Here is a 24,006-nt window from a genome sequence, read left to right on the forward strand (position 1 = left end):
AGGTTAGATGAGATATAGAACAAGTACAGTGTTCTGTGCTTTAGTGTTATGTGTAAGTTCTGTTAATCAAAGGAAAGTGCCATGTTGCATTTTTCATCCTAAAACTTCATTGTCTTAAAAGCATTTGAGTATTGGGATGCAATTTTAAGGTAGTAAGAAAACGCACATTTTGAGAAATTGAGACTTGACTAATAACTAGTAAATGTTTTCTTTTGAAAAATAATTCTGATTTTCAGTCTGTACACTCAGTTGTATTCTGGTAGTAGTAAAAAGAACTAAGTTTAACACAAACTGGTTATCAATTAGCCTACCTTCTGAAGAACCATACCCCTGAGTTTGGCAAGACCTCAAAGTATGCCTGAGCTTGCCTTCGTGGGAATATTACTAGTGTAATCATTTTTGGAAAGTCTGAACCAGTGTCCATTCAGTTAAGCTCTTTAGGAATTAACTCAAAGGATAACAATAAAATGACACAGTTGAAATATATTGGCTACTGTGTGTGGATTATCTATAAATTTTGGAATAAATGACTTTTCTATTTTTTTTCTTATTTTCCAGAGTACTTTGCATTTAAATTTTAGATCTTCTTACATGGAAGAGGTCAAATCCAGTTATAGCAAAACACCTTTACAGCAGAGGCCATATAACCAAAAAGTCCAAAGGCCCAGCCCAGTGGACCATTTACTTCAATGATGTTCAGTACAAAATTCCACTGCCACTAAAGACTTTGGAAAGTCCCTTTTAAGTTGTAACAGGATTTGACTATTAGTGTGGATTATGATAACCCTTCTTTAGTTAACTTAATGTTCTTTCAAGCTGCAGTTTGTTATGGAGAAGTATACTGCTTTCTTAAATTTTTGTCTGGGCTTTTATGAAGAGGATCGTGCTTCTGAATGTCTTAGTATGTTGTTGTCTTTTTACCTGTCTGGGGTTGCCTTCAGATGTGGGTGGGAACTCATCTGTAAAAAGTTCTAGGAAGACTTTTAGTTGAAGTTAGCTCTCCAATTTACCAGTCCTTTCCTTTGGCAGAGGAAGTTTTGGGCCTAAAAAAAAAGGTAGATTGGGAGGTTGGCTGCCTCTCTGTTATGGGCCATCTAGGAGCAGAGCAAAACTTTATTTGTCCTTTTTGTGGGGGATGGAGTTAACTTTTTACTTTGTCCCCTGATGGATTATATGTAGGACTTCTGATTATAGCTATCTCACAGAATTCTTAAGGCTAAGACATAGGGTCAGGTGTTTCAGGCAACAGAGTTGGAATGTTATCTGTTGCCCTTCTGGGCATTGCTTTGATGACTTCTATATAAATAATGAGTGTAGCCTAATTTTCTGTCATGTGCTACCTAGCATATACATTTCTGACAGTCAGGTGGATTATCTTGAAATTTTAGACAAAGTTTCTGCCTCCTTGGAAAGCTCTACATCTCCTTGTGATTGGAGTGTGGGTTTCAAGATTCCAGAAGGTGGGTGTCTTCATTTTCTATTTTCAATGCACTCTAAGATGACCTGCTTACAGGTTCTCTGAGGCAGACTTCAATTGCTCTTGTGCTAACTTTGTTTTGATAAGGACTAAACAGTTTAATTAAATTTTCCAAATGATGTAGAGTTGTCAAAATGTTTTAATGATCTTTTAGCCACTACAAATTGACATTTTAGCGGAATAAGTTTATTTTGAAATGTCTTTCGGTTTGTATTGAAATATCTGAAGGCACCTCTAAAATTTGGGTGATGACACAGAGGTACAGATGGTAAGATTTAATTATGAAACGAATGGGTGGTATACTGTGAAGAATACAGAAATGACAGATATGACTGACTGGCTTTTTTACTTTTCAGAGTTTGAGATTTTATAAAGACTGATAAAGGTGTTGATCCTTGTTTTTGATTGCACCCCACAGGCTTGTGTAAAACGGCATCCTCCCCATTTTCTGGTGTACTCATTATAACTTTTAATAGAAAATATCCGAAAAACAGGGAGGAGGGCACTTGTTGGGATGAGCACTGGGTGTTGTATGGAGACCAATTTGACAATAAATTATATTTTTTAAAAAAATCCGAGAAAGATCACATTAAAGTCTAGATGTATCAGAATGCGTTTTATTGCATTAGTTTTATCGTCCTTTGTCATTACTTGTAATTTTCCCAGGAAAACCAAAATATTGATGCTTGTATGGCCCTTTGAGAGTATAAAATACTCGTATTCATACATGTAAATTGGGTCAAATTTGGCTCATGTAAGGGAAATTAAGTTTATTTTTATGTAAATTTTTGTGTATGACCCACTGTTTCTTCAATGTTAACATTCTATTGTAAATTTGATTTTATTACTGTATCTTGTAGATTACAGTAAATCTCTTTGTTGGCCAGTTATGTTGGTCACACTTTAAGAGTTCGAGTTTTGATCTTCTACCTCCCAATAAATCATTTCCTTGTTAAAGCTGTAACTGACTCAAGAGAGATAATTAATAGTCCCTGCTCTCTCAAATGATTGTCACTGTCTGCTGATTTTAAGTAGTAGAAAGAAGGCAAAGGTGGGGTGCTATTTACCTTACCTAGGAATTATTTTTCCATAAGTATGATTATGTATCATAGTAGTAAAAATAGCAAGATAAATTTTTAAAAAGATTTCTGACCATAAAAGGAAGTAATCTTAAGCTAGCAAGATAATAGTAATTTTTTTTCTTCTCAGGAGGAAAAAAAGCAAGAGCAGAAGTCGTAGTCATGAACGTAAAAGAAGCAAAAGTAAGGAACGGAAACGAAGTAGAGATAGAGAAAGGAAAAAGAGTAAAAGCCGTGAAAGGAAGCGAAGTAGAAGCAAAGAAAGGAGACGAAGCCGCTCAAGAAGTCGAGATCGCAGATTCAGAGGCCGCTACAGAAGTCCTTAGTATGTAACCATAGTTACAGTGATTTTGGGTTTAGAGTCATTCTCTGGGTGTACATAAAACAATTTAACCTGGAAAATTTGCATCGTAAAATTTTGTTTTTCATTACGACTAGTTAAAAAGCATTAGATGAGGTATTGGCATTGAAAAGTCTAGCAAAGTAGAAATACAGCATGTGGACTAGTACATAACATTTGTATTACTAAGCATACAGGTTTTCTGTTACTCCATCTAAAATATTTTAACTGTATGCCATGTAAACTAGACCAAAGCACTGCAGTGCTTAAAAAACTTGATATTGTAGTGCCAAATATTTGAAAGCTTAAAGGTGTGTGAGCTATTCAAATTTTCTTTACTGAACATAAATTAAAAATTTTAAAGCTCAAATAGATAAGTTATAAATGTAATTAGTTAAATATGTAGTTAGTTAATCTTGTCTGGCTGTTTTCAGCTGAAATGACAGACCATTTGTGAATTTGGTGTATGCTCCTTGATAATGATCAACTTGGGGCTCATCACATTTATATTTAAGGTTTTTAAAAATAGTAAGATGCTAATAAAAATGCTTTGAAATCACTCGAGATTTGAATGTGGTTATGTAACAAGTTGGAAATATATTTTATAAACCATATTAATAAAGTTTGGAAGGAACCTACCTACAACTCTTAAGGATTGCTACTAGCTAGCAATTCTTAGTGCTTTAAGATGTCCTTTCCTCTTAATGAACATACTGTTGTAAACTGTGGGAGTTATTTTAAAATTAACACTCTTGAATGGTTGGAGATGGAATTCAAAGACAAACAGACCTTAATAAGACATTTGGCTCTTTCACTTGTGCAAGTTAACACTCCAAGCTTGAGCTTTCTTATCTTTTAAGAAGGAGGTAATAACTGACAGATAAATTTAATGAGTTGAATTGAGAAGAGAATGAAAATAAAGCACCCACATTAACTGCTATTCATGAAATGTTTTAGTATTATTTGAAGCCATTAAAGTTAGTAACACTTTGGATCCTGATTCTGGGTCTTTACCCTTTAAAATAAAAAGGATTGAACTCCTTGTTTTCTACTTTCTTTCTAGCTGCATATCTCATAAATAATTTAAGAGCTGAAAGAGGCACAACGTTGCTTTAATTCCAGATGCTGTATTAAAAAGTACTTTGTTTTTTTGTCCAATTTATCAAAAATTACCATATTCATTTTTACCAGAATGAATTAAATGGGGGAGGATTACTTTAATAAATGCTGAATATGGTTTATGTAGAGTAATGAAAACTTGAAGTCAGCCTATAATCCTAGTCTGACTTCAAAGTGATTTAGTTCTCACATTTGTTTTCATGTGATCTTTAATTTATCCAGTAAATGTATACTCTTAATTCTGGTTATTAGTCTGAATGGCAAAGGACCCATTTAACATACAACTTTATTTGGAACTGCTTGGATGTTGCAGGTATGCATAGAGTCCATGAAAACGAGTCCAAATGTGGATCACATACCACTGTTTTGTTTTGTTTCCCTTCCTGAAAAGGATAGTAGGATGAGCACTAAAGGACATCTGACCTGTCCCTTTAAGTTAGTTTGGTCTTTCAGAATAAAAGATCCAGAAACTATTGGGCCTTTTTAAGATTCAGAATGAAATTGTCTTATAACATTTACCTTTACAATATTTTCGAAAACATGCTTTTATTATGTCAAGTTCATAAAACATTTTTTGAAATAATAACGAACTTTCTTCACATCTTTACTATGGAATATTTTGCCACAAAGAAAAGTATGACACATAAACTTCTTTCATGCAGTCTCTGAGACTTAACTGTTACATGGAAAAGAAGTTTTCATGATGTTGAAGAATTAGTTCCTTGTTTTTAAACATTCCTCAAACAAGAAAACACGTATGAATATTGTATATGTATGTGCATACAAATGTATTCCTGAGAAAGGAGCTGCAAAAATACACACCAAATTGTTAACTGCAGTTATTCTGGTGTGAGGGAAGTTCAGGGTGACATTTTCACTTTTGCTTTTTTTTTTTTTTTCCTTCTCAGGAATGTATTCATAGTGTAAAAAGAATTATAGACTGAAAATGAGGGTGAGATTTTTTTAGATTCTTAACAATCTTGAGGCTGTAACCTTTGGTCTCGGCACCTCTCAGTGGTCCAGGATGGATAACTATAAGAGCAGTTTGCCTGGGATAGTTAAGAGAAAAAGTCTCTATTTCCTCTTCATAATTGAGGTGGAAAAGAATCAGCCTGAACAATGTTAAACTTGCTGGAGAGCGCATGAACGCGATCTTAGCAAGACCCTAACCCTGTAACTAGTGTAATTTTGTGTTTCCTTTTTAGCTCCGGACCAAAATTTAACAGTGCCATCCGAGGAAAGATTGGGTTGCCTCATAGCATCAAATTAAGGTTTTTAAACATACTTCTGAATTGTTTAAATTGTTTTTCAAGGAACTGATGTGGTGTACTTGTTTGGATAATTTCTGAAACTTTTTAACTTTGCAGCAGACGACGCTCCCGAAGCAAAAGTCCATTCAGAAAAGACAAGAGCCCTGTGAGGTAGCTGTTGTCCCTATTTTTTTTTTTTTCTTTAGCACTTTAAGCTTTTATAAAGCTTTTACGGTGTATGTTACTATTAATTAACATTTTGTAATTTGGACAGTATTTGTACTATATCTTCTGTGGGTAGTACTGGGATACTGTTAAACCAGTGTGGATTTGTAAGTTTTCATTTTAATTTGGTATTACTAAGAATGGAGCAGTAATTAATGTGTAGATCTTACATGTGTTCTTAAATCACTTTTAAGTAAATTTTTTTAATGGTAGCTATAGAAAATTTTAAATAGACTTTGCTTATCTTTGGAATTAATAAATTTTACTGAAGTAGCTTCATGGGAAAGTGGTTGTAACTATCACAAGTTTTATCATTTGGCTGTCTTTATTGAGATAAAGTACTTCCATTTCCAAAGTTTTAGCCAGGTTGGTTTGTTTCTAAGTAGTAATCTTAATGTTCTCGAATCTTTGAGTTAATTTTCCTCTTAAATATAAGACCTTCCTATCACACCTTCTATTTATTTTGGCTCAAGGAACACTTTGGTATATGGCAGCATTATTCTTTACTGATATTCTGGCTTCCCTTAAAGGGCACCTTTTAACTTAGAGGTTATTATTATATTTGTTGTTTGATATGTTGTAATCCTAAGATGTGATGAAAATCTTAATATTTTTAAAAGCTCTTTTTGTAACACTGAGCTTTTCACTCTTTAATATTTACTTTCCTAAGAAAATCCCCTTTAGTTCTCATTTTATGGATGCAGTCTAGCTTTGTACCTCTGTTTTATATGTTTAAAATTAGCTGATTCCTCAAGGAAATGTGCCAGAATTTTGTAGGTAGAATACTTCAAAAGTACTTCCTGAGAATGCTTAGAATGCGGATAAGAGCATATTTGTGCTTATGTCTTTAAGGATTCACTTAGAACCTTAACCTTTTTTAAAAAAAAATTTTTTTTTTTTAACATTTATTTATTTTTGAGAGCGAGAGAGCATGAACGGGGGAGGGGCAGAGAGAGAGGGAGACACAGAATCAGAAGCAGGCTCCAGGCTCTGAGCCATCAGCCCAGAACCCGACGCGGGGCTCGAACTCACGGACCGTGAGATTGTGACCTGAGCTGAAGTCGGAGGCTTAACCAACAGCCACCCAGGCGCCCCTGAACCTTAACCTTAACCTTAGTGATGTTTTCTAATAAATAATGTTAATAGACGCTTGTGTTTCTTCCTCAAAATTCATGAAATTAAGTTTCATCTCTTGTGCTTTTACTTAACTCAGGCACTTTAGTTCCCTCCATATAATCAGAAGTGCTGTCAGTTATCAAGGCTATAATGTAAAAATAATTAAGTTGAATTCCACTGCTGATGATTTGTCTATATAATTTCCTGCTTTTCATTTTTGATTTGCTTATGGGTACTGTTTCTGTATTTTATAACCGTCAAGAAACATTCTTTTGGATACTAAATTTGTAGAGTCTTACAAGACTGATCTAATAAACAACCAACTCGTTATTCCATATATTTATGTCAGTTTGTTAAATAGAAAATCAGGAAAAAATTTCAGAATAAAATAGTTCTCATAACTTGGAGTTCAGCATTTGTGATTGTCAGACTATTTCACTGTATGATTTTGTTTTGGGAAATCATTCCTTCCACTAGTCTGATACTTGTAGTTAGTCAGTTATTTTTAGTGACTCTTATTAAACTCGGGCTTCTGATAGTTTTTTTTATTATTCTGTATAAATTGCTGTTTGTAAAATTGCCAGGCCAATGGACTTTTGTCCTGGTACCATGTGAGGTATTATCAGAAGAAACATTTAGTAACTGTCGTCTTGTTGAAGGAATTGAGTCACAGTGAATTATTTTTTGGATGTTTTGTATAAATCTTAGTGAAATATTCATTTTGTGAATAGTGACAAACTACTTTTGTTAAAGTTTATTCTATTTATTGAAAATGAGTTTTAAAAAGTAAAAATAAGAGCGTAAGTTATAAAATTAATTTTTATTCCTGTTAGGGAACCTATTGATAATCTAACTCCTGAGGAAAGAGATGCAAGGACAGTTTTCTGCATGCAGCTGGCAGCAAGAATTCGCCCAAGGGATTTGGAAGAGTTTTTCTCTACAGTAGGAAAGGTAAGTTTTTAGTTTATTCGGGGAGATCAAGTATGTGAGAAGTGCAAACAATATTTTTATTACTTCTTATTTTTTTAGAGAGCACTGGTGAGGGAGAGAGACTCTTAACGTAGGGTGCACACTCAGTTCTGATCTCCAATGCAAGGCTCAATCCCACAACCCTGGGATCATGTCCTGAGCCAAAATCAAGAGTCAGACACAACCAACTGAGCCACCCAGGTGTCCCAACAAAAAAACATTTTTTAAAAATTTTATTAATTTATTAAAAAAAATTTTTTCTTTTAAACGTTTATTTATTGAGATAGAGCACGAACGGGGGAGAGTCAGAGAGAGAGGGAGACACAGAATCTGAAACAGGCTCCAGGCTCCGAGTTGTCAGCACAGAACCCGACGCGGGGCTTGAACTGACGGGCTGCGAGATCATGACCTGAGCCAAAGTCGGACGCTTAACCAACTGTGCCACCCAGGCGCCCCCCACATTTTTTTTTTCACGTTTATTTATTTTTGAGACAGAGAGCATGAACAGGGAAGGGTCAGAGAAAGAGGGAGACACAGAATCCGAAACAGGCTCCAGGCTCCGAGCTGTCAGCACAGAGTCCGATGCGGGGCTCAAACCCACAGACCATGAGATCATGACCTGAGCCGAAGTCGGATGCTTAACCGACTGAGCCACCCAGGCGCCCCAAAAAAACATTTTAATAATAACGTTAATATGTTAGGTTGAACTAGAGAATATTTAAACATCAAATCTTTTGATTTGTTTGAAATTCAGTTAGGGAATTTTTTTGCGCAGCATTTCTGTTTTACTTCACTTGGAAGTTAATAGTATTGGAATTAATAACCATCATCACACATTCATGAGAAGTAGAAGTGGACTGACAATTTTACTTATTTTAAACCATTGTTGGAGGGGGGAGGGTGCCTGGCTGACTTAGTCTACAAAATATATGACACTTAATTGCAGGGTCATCAATTCTTGCCCCACATTGGGCGTAGAGATTATTTAAAAGTAAGCAAATAAAACCACATTGTCGGGGCGTCTGGGTGGCGCAGTCGGTTAAGCGTCCGACTTTAGCCAGGTCACGATCTCGCGGTCCGTGAGTTCGAGCCCCGCGTCAGGCTCTGGGCTGATGGCTCAGAGCCTGGAGCCTGTTTCCGATTCTGTGTCTCCCTCTCTCTCTGCCCCTCCCCCGTTCATGCTCTGTCTCTCTCTGTCCCCCAAAAAAATAAATGTTGAAAAAAAAAAATTAAAAAAAAAAAACCACATTGTCAGTAAAATAAAAAATAATGGTTTATAGTGGATGGTTGCATAAAGAGAACCTTGTATTAAGTGTTTGTTTTCTTTTTAGGTTCGAGATGTGAGAATGATTTCTGATAGAAATTCAAGACGTTCCAAAGGAATTGCATATGTGGAGTTTGTTGATGTTAGCTCGGTGCCTCTAGCGATAGGATTAACTGGCCAACGTGTTTTAGGAGTGCCAATCATAGTACAAGCATCACAGGTAATTTTTTTCTTGGTTAGGAATTTGATTAGCGATAGTACAAGAAACCTGCTCTTGCTTAATGTTATGCTGTAGTACCTTATATAATCATGAATTATTGAGTTAGATGTTCTCAGAACAGGTTTGTTTCTTTTTTGTCTTCGTTACTTTGATAAAAGTATAATTTTAACAATATTCTGTTCGTGGTTTTTTTGTTTATGTAATTTTGAGAGAGGGGCAGAGAGAGATTCCCAAGCAGACTCTGCTCTGTCAGCACAGTGCCCAATGTGGGGCTTGAACTCACAAACCGTGAAATCATGACCTGAGCCGAGTCAGATGCTTAACTTACTGAGCTATCCAGGCACCCCCATCCTGTTCTAATATAAGTCTTGAATATCTATTTCATGAACAAGACTTGAGACCGTGGTCTATAATTTTTTTGATTTGTGGTGATTCATTGAGTATAGAAGCGTTGAAGAGCATGTTTACCGCTGCTTTTTTAAATGGAGTGATTTTGACACTTCTAATAAATTTTAATATTTTTATTGTTTTATAATGCATCTTACAATGTATAATGTATAAGATTTTATAAAATGTTAAGAGTAGTTTAAATAACTATCTGTTATTAGCATTTCTTGAAGGTAAGATGTTTCAAACTAATTTTGAAAGTCTTCTGGTTAAAATGTCTTCTGTTCCTTTTTGCTGGTACTTTATAGTGAATGAGTATTGCGTTTGGGAAATGAAATTAGCATTAGCAATACAGAAAATGTGAAAAAATTGTTATGTGTCATTCTATTATGAAAGTATTTTTAGGATTCTGTATCCATACTTATTTTTATTAAGAAACATATCTGTCACTGATAGCTCAGTTTTTTCTTTTTAATGGAGAATATAGAATTCAAAGAGTATTTTTGAGGGGCATCTGGATTGTTCAAGTCATGATCTCACGGTTCGTGAGTTCGAGCCCTGTGTTGGGCTCTGTGCTGACAGCTCAGATCGTAGAGCCTGCTTCAGATTCTGTCTCCCTCTTTCTCTGCCACTCCCCTGCTCACTCTCTGTCCCTGTCTCTCAAAAATAAACACTGAAAAAAAATTAAATATTTTGAGCAATATAAAAGCTGTGTTAAAAAAAATAAGTCCTGTTGGTTGCTTTTCGAACCACTGAAGTTAATACTCTGGAACTCCCAAATAATACAGTTACTTCATCAACTTCAATGATTTTATTTATAAAATAAGTAAAAAAGGCACTAGCCTTGGAACCAGATCTGACATGAAATTCCATCCAGTTTCACTGCTAATAAGTTGTATGTAACTAAGTTATTCACTTACGTCATATCTAAAAGGCAATAATAGATCCTATTTAATGTTTTAGAAGTAACTTGATAGTGGGTATTTATCACTTGAATGTCTGTTTAAAAAAATAGGCAATTATTGGGAAATGGGTAAAAGTAATTCCTTGATTTCCCGTAATGAAGGACAAACTTAATAGCATGTAGACAGAGGGCTGAGAATCCTCAAATTAAATGAGGTTTTGAATTCATTTAACTTTTAAGCTTCCTTTGGGATATTTACTGCTCATGGTGCCCCAGTTTATTAATAAGAAAAGGAACATGTGTTAGAGTATAAATTGATAATCATTACCTTTGAGAAAGACTTCCTTTAGAAAAAATGACAGCTAAACTGAATGGTTTGCTTGATTGGATTTTATATTGACAAATGCTCTTTATGACAGCCAGCCAGTTGGTGTACTGTACTTTGAGTAATAGCGATTTTGAGAGTGCATCAATTTTAATGAATAATTAATGTATTTACCTAAATTCTAGGAAAGTCTTATTTCCCACATTTAGCACGTTTGGTGTCAGCATGCATCTAATTTAGATGATAGAGTGTACTTTTAGAACTGATTTCAACTTACATAGGAAATACAGTATATAGTTGGTTTGTATATGTCTTGTATAGGGGCTTAAAACTTGTTTTAAAACTTCTTGAATGGGGCGCCTGGGTGGCGCAGTCGGTTAAGCGTCCGACTTCAGCCAGGTCACGATCTCGCGGTCCGTGAGTTCGAGCCCCGCGTCGGGCTCTGGGCTGATGGCTCAGAGCCTGGAGCCTGTTTCCGATTCTGTGTCTCCCTCTCTCTCTGACCCTCCCCCGTTCATGCTCTGTCTCTCTCTGTCCCAAAAATAAATAAACGTTGAAAAAAAAAAACAACTTCTTGAATATTACAGTTTTTGTTTAGAAATTGGGCATTTAAACCATATTCTTAAAATTAATGTGAACACTGCGCCGTTAATTGCAGTAGCATGTAAGTGGAATCATATGATATTTATACTTCTGTGTATGACTCACCTTAGCATGATGTCATCACTATCCTTTGACATCACTTGTCATTAAGCAAATCTAAAGTGAATGGGATTTTATTTTGATTGAAATGATTTGAATTAGTGCTGCGTGATGTGCATTTTGTCCTGTCCAACTTGTAGGCAGAAAAAAACAGAGCTGCAGCAATGGCAAACAATCTACAAAAGGGAAGTGCTGGACCTATGAGGCTTTATGTGGGCTCATTACACTTTAACATAACTGAAGATATGCTTCGGGGGATCTTTGAGCCTTTTGGAAGGGTAAGTCCCAGTATCTTCATACAATTCATTGCCTTTTCATGTATTCACAGTTGTGCAGTGATCAACTACATTTCAGTGTTGAGTTTAGTTATTCCAGCATCTTGGGCAATTTATCATGTGTGGTGTCACTGAGAATTAATGTTTGGTGTTTTTAGCATAATGGTGGAAAGGAAGCAAATTGTTAATTATTTCTAATACCTGATTGTAGGTTTACAAAGGAACTTTGGTTTTTAGTGGTTTGTTTTTGAGGCAAAAGAATAAGATCATATTCCCCCCCCCCCCCCCCCCCCCCCCCCCCCCCCCGTTCCACAGTGCATAACTTCTTGTTTGGGACGTTTCTAGGCTTTTAGAAGATATTTTGGTGGAAATGAGGGGTTGTGATGTATTTTCAAAAAAAAGTTTTTTTTCTTTCCTAAATCTGAGAGAGAGCACAAACAGAACAGGGAGAGAGAGAAAATCTTAAGCAGGCTTCTCACCCAGCTTTGAGCCTGACACAGGGCTCAATCCCTTGACCTGGGATGATGGCCTAAGGCAAAATCAATAGTTGTTCAACAGACTGAGCCACCCAGGAGCCCCTCAGTTCCGGGGTGGGGAGGACTTTTTTTTTTTTTTTTTTTTTAAGTTTATTTAATTTGAGAGAGTGAGGGAGGGAGGGACAGAGAAGGAGAAGGAGAGAGTGAGTCTCAGAGCAGGCTCTCAACTAGTAGTGCAGAGCCTGATGGGCTCAAACTCATGAAACTGTGAGGTCATAACCTGAGCTGAAACTCAAGAGTCGAATGATTAACTGAATGAGCCATCCATGCGCCCCTGGATGAGTTTTTTTTTATTAAAGAGGAATTTTTTTTAACGTTTGTTTAGTTTTGAAGCAGAGACAGAGCGTGAGTGTGGGAGGGAGACACAGAATCCTAAATGGGCTCCCGGCTCTGTGCTGTCAGCATAAAGCCTGAGGCGGGACTCGAACCCACAAACTGCGAGATCATGATATGAGCTGAAGTCAGACACTTAACCGACTGAGCCACCCAGGCTCCCCGGATGAGATTTTTTTAAAAAAATCATGTTTCAAGGAATAAAATGCTTTTGTTTCCTCCTTTTTGCTTCAATAATAATCCTGATTTTCATTTTTAGATTGAAAGTATCCAACTCATGATGGATAGTGAAACAGGTCGATCTAAGGGATATGGTTTTATTACGGTAAGCAATTACCATGATTAACATCATGTTTACCAAATGTTGATGTTTAGCCAGTTTCCTATTCTGTATATGGTCATTAATTTCCATAGCTAGATCTCTGTGTCATTGAAGTTTATGATACCATTATGAGTTCAGTTTCTTAGTACGTTTTATTACGTGTTTTTGTGAGTTTAATGAAAGTCTCTTGAAATTCTGTTTTACTTAAAATTCTTTTTGTGTGTCATCACCTCAAAACCATGATCAGAATTGTTTTATTATAAGGGTTTGTGGTTAACCAGCATAGCCCATTCCCTGATGAGAATAGAGTTTTGATGTGGCACTTGGGATAATTGAATGGAGGGGCCCCTTTAAAAGTAAATTCTCTTCTGTATTTCCCAATGTAATTCAATTACATCATCATATATCTTCAGGAGGTTCTGGAAACTATTTCTAGAGCAAATGTGAATTGGCACCATAGCTGCTATTGCAAAAAAAAAAAAAAAAACAAAAACAAAAACGAAAAAGTTTTTTTTAAGGTTTATTTGTTTTTGAAAGAGAGACAGAGCTTGAGCACAGGGGAGGGGCAGAGAGAGAGAGGGAGGCACAGAGCCTGATGCAGGTCTCAAACACATGGACTATGAGTGAGATCAAGACTGGAGCTGAGGTTGGATGCTTAACCGACTGAGCCACCCAGGCACCCTGAAAAAATTTTTTAAAATACAAATAGGTCTGAATTCTAATCAAGAAATTATAATTGTATTGTGTTCAAATTTCAGTAAAATTTAAATGTTTTTTAGTGATAAAGTTTTGGTAATTGGGATTTTATCTTTCTCAATATGTATTAGTGAAAGGAGAAAAGTTTACTTATAAATTATAGCTGTTCAGTCACTTAAAAAAATTTTTTTTTTAACATTTATTTATTTTTGAGACAGAGCATGAACAGGGGAGGGGCAGAGAGAGGGGGAAACACAGAATCTGAAACAGGCTCCAGGCTCTGAGCTGTCAGCACAGAGCCCGACGCGGGGCTCAAACTCACGGACCGTGAGATCATGACCTGAGCCGAAGTTGGACGCTTAACCTACCGAGCCACCCAGGCGCCCCAAGTCACTTTTTTTAAACTAATTTTTTATTTTGCTTCTAATAACATTAGTGTGGTTATTTTCCTCTGTGTGTGGCCAAGACATTTTATGTGTCACTTCTACTAAATTGAGTATTTCATCATGTGTTCCCTAAAATATTTTTTTTTTTATGTGATAGGTTTGGTGCTTGAATATTCGGTTAGTGGCCAGGCACAATTTTCATAGAAATCTTACTAAATGTCAGATAAAACATGCAGGCCTATTATTATTAAAAAAAATTGTTTTAATGTTTATATTTGAGACAGAGACCAAATGCCAGTTGTGGGGTGGTGGGCAGAGAGAGAGAGGGAGACACAGAGTCTGAGGCAGCTCCAGGCTCTGAGCTGTCCACACACAGCCCAATGCAGGGCTCAAACTTCAAGCCATGATATCTTGACCTGAGCTGAAGTCTGATGCTTAACCAACTGAGCCACCCAGGTGCTCCTCAAAAAGTTTTTATCAACTATACATATACCATTTACTAAGATCTGGTACAAAGCTAGATTACGTAAATTTATATGGTGCTGTGTATTGGTAAATGTTTTCTGTTTTGTGACTCTCCATTATTTCTTCCTGTCTTGATAAAAGAGAAAAAAAATTATTTTGCAACATACTGGTAAAATATTAAGGTATGGAATTCATGAGAGTATATTTTTCTTCCATTAAGTGAAATATAGAGTGCAAATCAGTTTGTGTTTGCATCCTGGGAATTAAGAGTTTTCATGATGTTATTGGCAATAAAATGACACAGGATTTTTTTTTTTTTTAAATAACATTTGAGTGATGTTTTAATTTTTCTAAATAGTTCTTTTTATAAAGAGAAGATAGCACCGTGTTTGTCTCGGCACATTAAAATTTGAAGTTTGAAAAATAACTTCACACGTTTTGTTACTAAGATTCTTTATTTCCAAGGATAGGTGCCGTTACATGGTAATTTCTTGGAGTTGAAACCATCACATCAACAAAACTGATTTGCATGAGCTTGTGGTTTGATCATATAGATTATGTTAATTAAAGTTAGAAATTTATATTTTATTGCCTATTCAGTTGTGTGATTATTAAATATACTAGAGTTAATAAGCATTTCTTTACCTTTGGTATATATGCGAACTTACATACAGGACTTTTTAATCCCCCTCTCAATTATATAGTTTTCCGATTCAGAATGTGCCAAGAAGGCTTTGGAACAACTTAATGGATTTGAACTAGCAGGGAGGCCAATGAAAGTTGGTCATGTTACTGAACGTACTGATGCTTCCAGTGCTAGCTCATTTTTGGACAGTGATGAACTGGAAAGGACTGGAATTGACTTGGGAACAACTGGTCGTCTCCAATTAATGGCAAGACTCGCAGAGGGTAAGTTTTTCCTAGTGTTGTGAATGATTTATTGTTGGGATAGTAATGAAAAAGGTAACCCACACAGACTGATAAGTGAAAAAATATTTTTCTTATTTTGGGGTCAAGCTTATTATCTATTCTTGAGTGGTGTATATAGTTTTATAGGTGAAGTTATTGCCTTAAAATTTCTAATGGAATCCACTTTATGGTGGTGCCTTTTGAGAACCATAGCATACATTATATAATTTTTTTTGCTTGCTGCCTTTTTTTTTTTTTTTTTTTTTGAGAGAGTACACATAGGGGAAGGGCAGAGAGAGAGAGGGAGACACAGAATCAGAAGCAGGCTCCAGGCTCTGAGCTATCAGCACAGAGCTCAACACAGGGCCCAAACCCATAAGCTGTGAGATATGACCTAACCGAAGTCGGATGTTCAACCATCTGAGCCACCCAGGCACCCCATCCTTTTGCTTTCGTATGATTATCATATCCTCATACTTAATAAATGTAGTGGCAGCTATCATACTATGTTTTTCTTGTAAATGCTTTTTTTTTTTTAATTAAAAATATTTTTTAATGTTGGTTTATTTTTGAGACAGAGAGAGGGAGACACAATCAGGCAGGCTCCAGGCTCTGAGCTGTCAGCACAGAGCCCAGTGCAGGGCTTGAACTCCCAAGCTGTGAGATCATGACCTGAGTCAAACTTAGACGCTTAACCGACTGAGCCACCCAGGCTTCCCCCCACCCCTTCCAAATTTTGCTTTTGAAGGAGCAAAAAAAGCATGAGCAGGGAAGGGACAGAGAGAGGAGAGAGCAAGAATCCTAAGCAGGGTTGCGCACACTGCCAGTGTGGAGCCAGATGTAGGGCTTGAACTCAAGAACCTGGAGATCATGAATTGAGTCCAGTCACTTACCCACTGAGCCACCCAGTTACCCCTGCTTGTAAATACTTCTAGTGAAGTGATTTTGGTAGTAGTGAGTACCTGGAAAACTGTGTTTTTCTTCCCTTAACATAAAGACTTCAAGATCTGTTCTTTTACACAGGTACAGGTTTGCAGATCCCACCAGCAGCACAGCAGGCTCTACAAATGAGCGGCTCTTTGGCATTTGGTGCTGTGGCAGGTAGGAATTGAATCTTTTCTAATTTGAAATCATTGTTTTTTTCACCTAATTCGAAAATTTGCCAAATTTTCGCATTTAAAAGGACTTACTGAGAATTCAATTCATCAAGTACTTTTAGCCTATAAATTTCAAGGAAATGGAGAGAATTATTCAGTAATCATAACAGGCTGTTAGGGCATTTTTTTGTACCCTACCTACCAATTTTTAGTTTGAAATTGCCTAGAAATTACACTTTTTAAAATGTGACTTTTCTTGAACACCAGCAAGTTTATATTGTTTCAAAAAAGTTTCTTTGTAATGTTTGAGTTTAGAAAACTATCAGAGGCCTTTAAATCAAGCTGTATGTAAAATAATTTCAGTATCAAGAGTGCAAAGAAAACTGCTTTCCTTTAAAAAGTACATACAATTTTGAGATAATGAGTTAGGGTAATAGCTTCCGAAGAGGGCAAGAAAAGAAGAGTGGTTTTATTACAGTTATGTGACAAAGAGTTCAGGTTATGAAACCTTCTTTTTCTTTCTTTATGGCTTAAGTACCTCAGATTTGCTTTTATAAACCTTGATGCTAACCCAAATCCATGAGCTAGGATAGCATTTAATTTTGAAGTGTTGGAAGACCTTGCTATCTTAGGGCATCTAAAAAGAACACATTTATATCCTAAGAAAGTATAGCACTTTGTATTATGAATTGGTCCTTTGATCTCCCCAGTGAAGTAGAGGTAAGAGTAAGACCACAGTACTGCATCTAAATACACTTCAAAAGGCCATGTAGTTGATTCATGATTTCCGTTTAAATCAAAAGATCATTAATTAAAGGAGAGGATTATTTTTGCTTTTCTATTATACTTGGTATTAAGAGAGAAGGGATTTTTCAGTGTTTTCCTGTTTAGTAGATGTCCACAAGTTTAAGTACCTTTAGAAAGTCTGCCTTTTGTGTATCTCCTGCCAGATTGTTATTTATTTTGAAATCTGATAGGTGCTCTATAAAATTTCTGACAAAACCCTACCAACGTTGTCCTTACGTGAAGAAAAATTACAAACATTAACGCATTTCTGTATTTTGAGTCACTGGTTAACTCCCTCGGGGATCACTAAGTTGTTTAGACTTTATAAACAAGTATTAGACAATTTCTTGAGTGAAAGAGGCCTAGCATGCCACTTGGTGTAATCAGAGACATTAAAGGAGAACCCATCCCTTCCAGAAATGTAACCCAGTCTATGGTTTGAAAATTACTCTTTAATCTGAAAACTATTTTTATATTGCTTCTCATTGTTCAGGTCATTCTTTAATAATTTAGAAAATGCTTGATTGTTTACCATATTCTAAGTGTTTCATTAGAGGCTAGTGAAGGTTTATACGTTGTCTTCCGGGATTTAATGCATATGATTCATTTCTAAACATTCTTACGTAATAACCTGGATGCAGTATCAAATATGTTGATTCTATGTTCTTCATAAATAATATCGTAACCTAACTGAAGATTTTCAAAAGTTAACATCATTGCTATTCCTTGCCATTATTTCTCGATACATGGAATTATGAGCACACTTACTGTGCGATTTATATTAAGGTGGGCTGATTGTGATCAATTAAAACTATAAATATCCATATGGATTGGTTAAAAAAGCCACTTAGCTGTATTTGTTACCCTCCCCCTTTTTGTTGATTGAGATGATTATCAAGTTTGATTCTGTCTTTAACTTACATATACCAAATTAGTAATTAACACTCAAGTTTTAGGTAAATGTTTACATAATTTGGTATTTTTCTCCAGATAGTCATCATTAAAACCTTACACATTTCTTGTTGAAATTAAATAAATTGCTGAGTGTTAATGTGTCTAAAGCCCTTTCCCCTAAGCTCTTTAGACTGCTCTTTGAAACCAAGGGTGAGTCAGCACTCTATCCAGGATCTTATTTGAAAGTTTAACAATTAGTTGTTTCTAAGATGGGAATCCTTAACTTTATGAAACCCGTGCCTTGTTTACTAACTTACCACAAATGATCTTAAAAGTGATTTTTGACCTTTTGATAGGGATTTACATACACTTAAAATAGCATGGGCTTCTTTGTGTATGTGTGTGTATGTATGTATTTATCTTTTAACCTTTGCTTATTTTTGAGAGAGAGGCAGAGACAGAATCCTAAGCAGCCTCCAGGCTCTGAGCTGTCAGCACAAAGGCCTGTGCAGGGTCTGACTCATGAACTGGGAGATCATTACCTGAGCTGAAGTCGGATGCTCAACCAACTGAGCCACCCAGGCTCCCCTCTTTTTCAAATACTTAAGTAATCTCTATACCCAACGTGAGCCTTGAACTCACGTCTCAGAGATCAAGAGTTACATGGTCTTCTGACAGAGCAGCCAGGCGCCCCATAGCATGGATTTGTGATTACATATTTTTTCCCATTATAGGGGGGATAAAAGACATTGTGTGTTTTGTTTGACACTGTTCCTATGGTCATGTCTTCAAGTTCCTTCAGTATAAACCAGATACTTAAACTCCTTGAGGTCCCAATTTTGAGCACCTAGGACCCAGGTATTTTTAAGATCCCAGTATAACTTGGGCTGCAGATTCTCTCTTATCCCCCCCCCCCCCCCCCCAGCTTTTTAAATTTTTACTTCTAAGTAATCATTATACCCAGTGTGGGCCACAAACTCAACCCTGAGTTCAAGAGTCACCCACTCCACTGATGGAGCCAGCTAGACCCCCCCCCATTTTTGCCCATTTTTCCCCCTATATTGAGAGAGAGTGCGAGTGGGGAGGGGCATAGAGAGAGAATCCCAAGCAGGTTCCCTGCTGCCAGTTCAGAGGCTAATTGGGGGCTTGAACTCCTGAAACCACAGGATCTTGATCTGAGCTGAATCCAAAAGTCGGATGCTTAACCGACTGAGCCTCCCAACCCCCCCCCCACCCATTTTTGTCCATTTTTAAGTTTTTCTGTACTCAGCAAGAAACCCAGATGAAGTGGTGCAATTGAATCACATGTTAATGAAAATTAGGTTGCTGTATCTGAACAGTTCTTATGTTGTGTATTAAAACTTTTAAGCTTCAAGATAGCTTTACAACACAATACCATTTTGTTATTTAGATTAGATTTACTGTCTAGCAGCTTTCTAATAACTTACCTTCCAATGGAGAATTTAATCATTATATGAGAAAATACACTGGTAAAAATCCCCATTCTGTTTATTTTTAATAGTGACTAGATGATTAAATTTGTCTTGTATTTCGTAGATGATAGTAAACTTGGTTAGAATTTATTCCTGCTTCATTAAGTTTGCAGACTAAGCCAGAAAACCAGACATAATTAAACTGTCACTTTCTGGGCTAAATATCCCAAGTACTTGGAATTGAATTCTCAAGATCAGGGTTTTCATGTATTTTCTGACTGGTGTGCTTCCCTTTCCCCATTTCCCATTATTCCCATATGAAGAGTAGTATAGTGGAATTCATTGGAGATTTGGTAGAGTAGTAGGAGTAGGAAGAAAGAGGCATAAGTAAGTTTCCCAGCATAGGAGGAAAGAAAAAGGCCCCAAAGCCTTGTCAATGAGGAATGGGGAAGGAGGTTTGGCTGCCAGGTTTTACTATAAGTTTATTTTGATAAACCCTGCTACTGTAGTCCTCTTTTATTAATACTTTCCTGACATTTACCCTGTTAGTTGAGGCTCTTCATTGTTCCTGCACTGAGCTGTAGAATTCTCTTTTGTTATAGATTTGCAAACAAGACTTTCTCAACAGACTGAAGGTGAGTTGAGCTTTTTATTTGTCTTTGAAATAGATGTTAATGTAGCAGCCAGACATAGTTGTTTGTTTATATTTAATATATCATTTGTTACATTTTGTATTTTGGATTCAGTTTTTAGAGAATGACATAAAATTCCCATCTGTTTAATGTGTATTTCAGTTGGGCTAATCCGAATCATTACAATTCCATGGATAAAGAAAATGAAAATGTCTGTATTTTTTGCTTTAGTCTGCTTAGAATTATTTTTAGCCTTATATGCTTATCTTTGTGTTCCTGTTACTAGTTTTGTATAATTAAAAGTTGGAAAACAGAATTTATTGTTTCAGTACACAAATCTTTAAGGAGTCTGAACTTAACATAAGGTCAAGGACTCTAATATTAATGATTTGTATTAATAGTGCCAAGCAATGAGACAATTATCCAGAACTAAATTGCATGCATATTTCAAAGAGCTGAAATTATTTCTAAAGTAGGGTATTTTTTCTTGTTTCGATTATCAAGTAAATCTCTGCTATTTGTTAGAGCATTTCACTTCTGAGCAAAATCGGTATCCATCTTTCATAGGTTGTATTTACGAGTTATTTTGGAGAATGATTCTTTATGGAAAAAGGTCTACCATGTTCCTTGGTAGGAATTAAATGTATATTTTAATTCTTTTCCAGCAAGTGAGACATTTGCACTCACCTTTTTTTTAACAGATTTTATTACTATTTTTAACTTTAAATATTATTTAATATACAGTGCAATATTTGTTTCAGGAGTGTACAGATTTTAAAAAGTAGAACTAGTGAATTTTTCTATTAGATTTCTATGCTGAATTCATTGTGTTTGCATTCATCTAGATTGAGCTGGAATGTTTCTATCATATATTTTCTAAATATTTTTCAGTATTCATAATATACTTCATTTGAGAAAATGGAAAACAAAGTACTCTTCAGTTTTATAAATGACCTAGTGTTTATTTCCAAGAGTACTTCCATTTGTTTATGGTACAGGTACACAGTGGGCCTCATTTCTATCTTCATTGTCACATAAGCATGGTTACATCTGTAACTTTTCTGAATAGAATTTGACATTTGTGAGCTGTTTTAGCTTATTTATTTTAATATGAAGCTTCTTGAAAGAAAAATAAGTAATAAAGGAGCAAAGAGCACTTGTAATTATCAAAAATAATAATCTTTAATGATGCATTTCATGCATGGCCCTAAGTTCTATTCAGTGAAATAATTTCTCATACTTCTCAGGTGATTGTTCGTTTTAATTACCCTAATTTCTAATGCGCTGTTTTATCCTTAGCTTTGTTTGTTGTTATATATTGGAATGAAATTTGGTCAAATATAATGATTACGGTGAGTTCTGTAACAGCTACTGGTAATGTTTGCGAATATCATAAAAGCAATGGGGCACCTGTCTTGACAGTGCTCACTTGAAACTTCAAACCAGTGTGAGTTTTAAATGTTCTTCCTGGATATTAGTGTCCAGTAGTTTTTCTTTTTTAATAGTGAACATTATAGATAATATGCTACTTTTAGTGTTTATTGTGCTATAACAGACCTAATCATTAAAAAAATTCTCATTTGAGGGGTGACTGGGTGGCTTAGTTGGTGAAGTTGTACAACTCTTGATCTCTGGCCTTGAGCTAAGGGTTGTGAGTTTAAGCCCCACATTGAGCATGGAGCCTACTAAAACCCTCATTTGATTTAGTAATAGGGTTTATATTTCTGGGATATTAGATTTTAAATGGTTGGATTGTTTTGTGCCTCTTATTTTTAAACAATCCTTTTATAATGTTTCATTTGAAAGGAAATATATAACTATTATGGGCAGAAACCTAAGGAATACAAAAGGGTATAGATTTATTTGGCATTTTAAAGGCTGCATTTTCATCATCCCCTGCTTCTTGGGGAATAAACTCCAGCAGTTCTACAGAATCAATCCTTTACCTTTATCCTTTACCTTTCTGGATTGGTTTCTATGGATCTTCATCTAAGTGAACGGATTTTGATTACACCTAAGATTTCCGTTCTAAAAATAAAAAATTTTCCAACTCAAGATTGGGTATTTCAAATGTTAGGTTGCCCCCGATTCTGGCAACTCAAATTGGGTACTGTTCCACATTTTGATAGTATTATTAAGTAAATTAGTGAAGTGACTGACTATCCTAGTTTCAAAGTTGGTGTTTCTTGGTTTTGTTTTATTCATTAGGGATATTCTCATGCATTTTCCAAGAAACTAATTTATTTCTCTCTCTCTCTTTTTTTTTTTTTGTTTTGTTTTTTTGTTTTTTTGTTTTTTTTTAGCTTCAGCTTTAGCTGCAGCTGCCTCTGTCCAGCCTCTTGCAACACAGTGTTTTCAACTCTCTAACATGTTTAACCCTCAAACGTAAGTAATATACTTTGGTCAAGTTGAAAATGGTATATACAATTGACAACTCAACAGTTGCAAGGATTAGAAGGCACTGATAACTGCCCGCACAGTCGAAATCCAGGTGTAACTTCTGAATCTGCCAAAAGTTTACTAACAGCCTAATGTTGACTAAAAGCCTTATAGTAACCCAAAGTTGATAACACATGTTTTGTGTAAGTCTTATATAGTGCATTCTTACAATAAGCTAAAGAAAAGAAAAGCCTAAGAAAGAGAAATTACATTTATAGTACTGTATTGTATTTTCTCAGAAAAATTCATATATGAGTTAGGACCCATGCAGTTCAAACCTATGTTGTTCGGTAGTCAGCTGTACTGTGAAATGTTTAGTATTCAGCTTTTAAAAAAAGTTTTTATTTTGAGAGACCAAACAGTGCGTACACAGGAGAGGGGCAGAGAGAGAAGAAAGAGAATCCCAAGCAGGCTTCTTGGTGTAGGCGCAGAGCCCGACATGGGGCTCAAAACCATAAAGTGCAAGATCATGACTTAAGCCAAAACCAAGAGTCAGATGTTTAACCAACTGAGCCTCCAAGGCGCCCCAATATTCCGTTTTCCTAAGTTAACTTTTATGATGTTTCAGTATATTTCGTAGTTGAAATAATATAACGATTTTGATCCTTTTGGGGTATTTTAATGCCAACTTTTATATTGCTAATTCCTTTGGGTGTGTTTGTAAGGTTGGAATTGAATTGAAAGGTATGTAGGTTTTATTTTCCAATTACATCTAAGTAATTTTATATGATATTTTGTATCAGTGTTTATTTTTTAATTGCAGTTTATACATAATGTGTTACATTAGTTACAGGCTCATAAGATAGTTGTTCTTCAGCTCTGTACCTTATGTTCACCAAAGGTGTAGATCTGTCAACATACACTTCTATTACAGTACCGTTGACTATATTTCCTATCCTGTACTTTTCGTCCCTGTTGACTTATTCCATAACTGAAAACCTGTATTTCCCACTCCCCTTCATCTGTTTTACCCATCCCTGGACCCTGCTCACCTCTGTCAATCAGTTTTGTTCTCTGTATTTATCAGTCTGTTTGTACTTTTTTTTGGTTGTTCATATTTGTATTTGTGTTTATTTCTATTGCTAGTTTACTCTTATCAGTTACTGGTTTTGAAATTTTAATCTTACATAGGAGAAGAGGATCTTCAAAAATTTTCTTCCTAAAGATAAGTGCAGGCTGGAAATTAGGAATTTCTCTTTCCTGAGGTGCCTTGGTGGCTCAGTTGGTAGAGCTTGTGACTCTTGATCTTGGGGCGGGGAAAGAGAAAAAGGGAATTTCTCTTTCCTAATGCCTAGGTAATGATTAGAATTCCATTTATCAGTCCAAACTTTTGTTTTATAAATCATTTATAATACACTCCAAGGTAAATGTAGATATCCTGTTCAATTGATTTAATAACCATATTTTATGAAGCATTGGTTTATAC

The 24,006-nt window shown here is 35.7% G+C and overlaps 1 protein-coding gene across 9 annotated transcripts in view; it reads left to right on the top strand.

Annotated features, from left to right (window-relative positions):
- RBM39 (RNA binding motif protein 39) overlaps positions 1-24,006 on the top strand; it is a 30,865-nt gene that overhangs the window by 4,685 nt on the left and 2,174 nt on the right. For 2 of the 9 annotated variants that reach the window (XM_045053694.1, XM_045053695.1), the window contains 11 exons: positions 1,389-1,460; positions 2,687-2,881; positions 5,383-5,436; positions 7,440-7,557; positions 8,907-9,059; positions 11,518-11,655; positions 12,781-12,846; positions 15,095-15,299; positions 16,323-16,400; positions 20,094-20,144; positions 22,445-22,526. In XM_045053694.1, the coding sequence (XP_044909629.1) occupies positions 7,495-7,557; positions 8,907-9,059; positions 11,518-11,655; positions 12,781-12,846; positions 15,095-15,299; positions 16,323-16,400; positions 20,094-20,144; positions 22,445-22,526 (836 nt within the window). In that variant the 5' untranslated portion in view covers positions 1,389-1,460; positions 2,687-2,881; positions 5,383-5,436; positions 7,440-7,494. Of the gene's footprint in view, positions 1-1,388; positions 1,461-2,686; positions 2,882-5,220; positions 5,287-5,382; positions 5,437-7,439; positions 7,558-8,906; positions 9,060-11,517; positions 11,656-12,780; positions 12,847-15,094; positions 15,300-16,322; positions 16,401-20,093; positions 20,145-20,303; positions 20,565-22,444; positions 22,527-24,006 lie in introns of those variants that run through there. The other 7 variants (XM_011280872.4, XM_011280873.4, XM_045053690.1 and 4 more) reach the window with 7 other exon arrangements.

The sequence above is a fragment of the Felis catus genome, chromosome A3 (genome assembly GCF_018350175.1).
Source record: "Felis catus isolate Fca126 chromosome A3, F.catus_Fca126_mat1.0, whole genome shotgun sequence".
Taxonomy (NCBI): Eukaryota; Metazoa; Chordata; class Mammalia; order Carnivora; family Felidae; genus Felis; species Felis catus.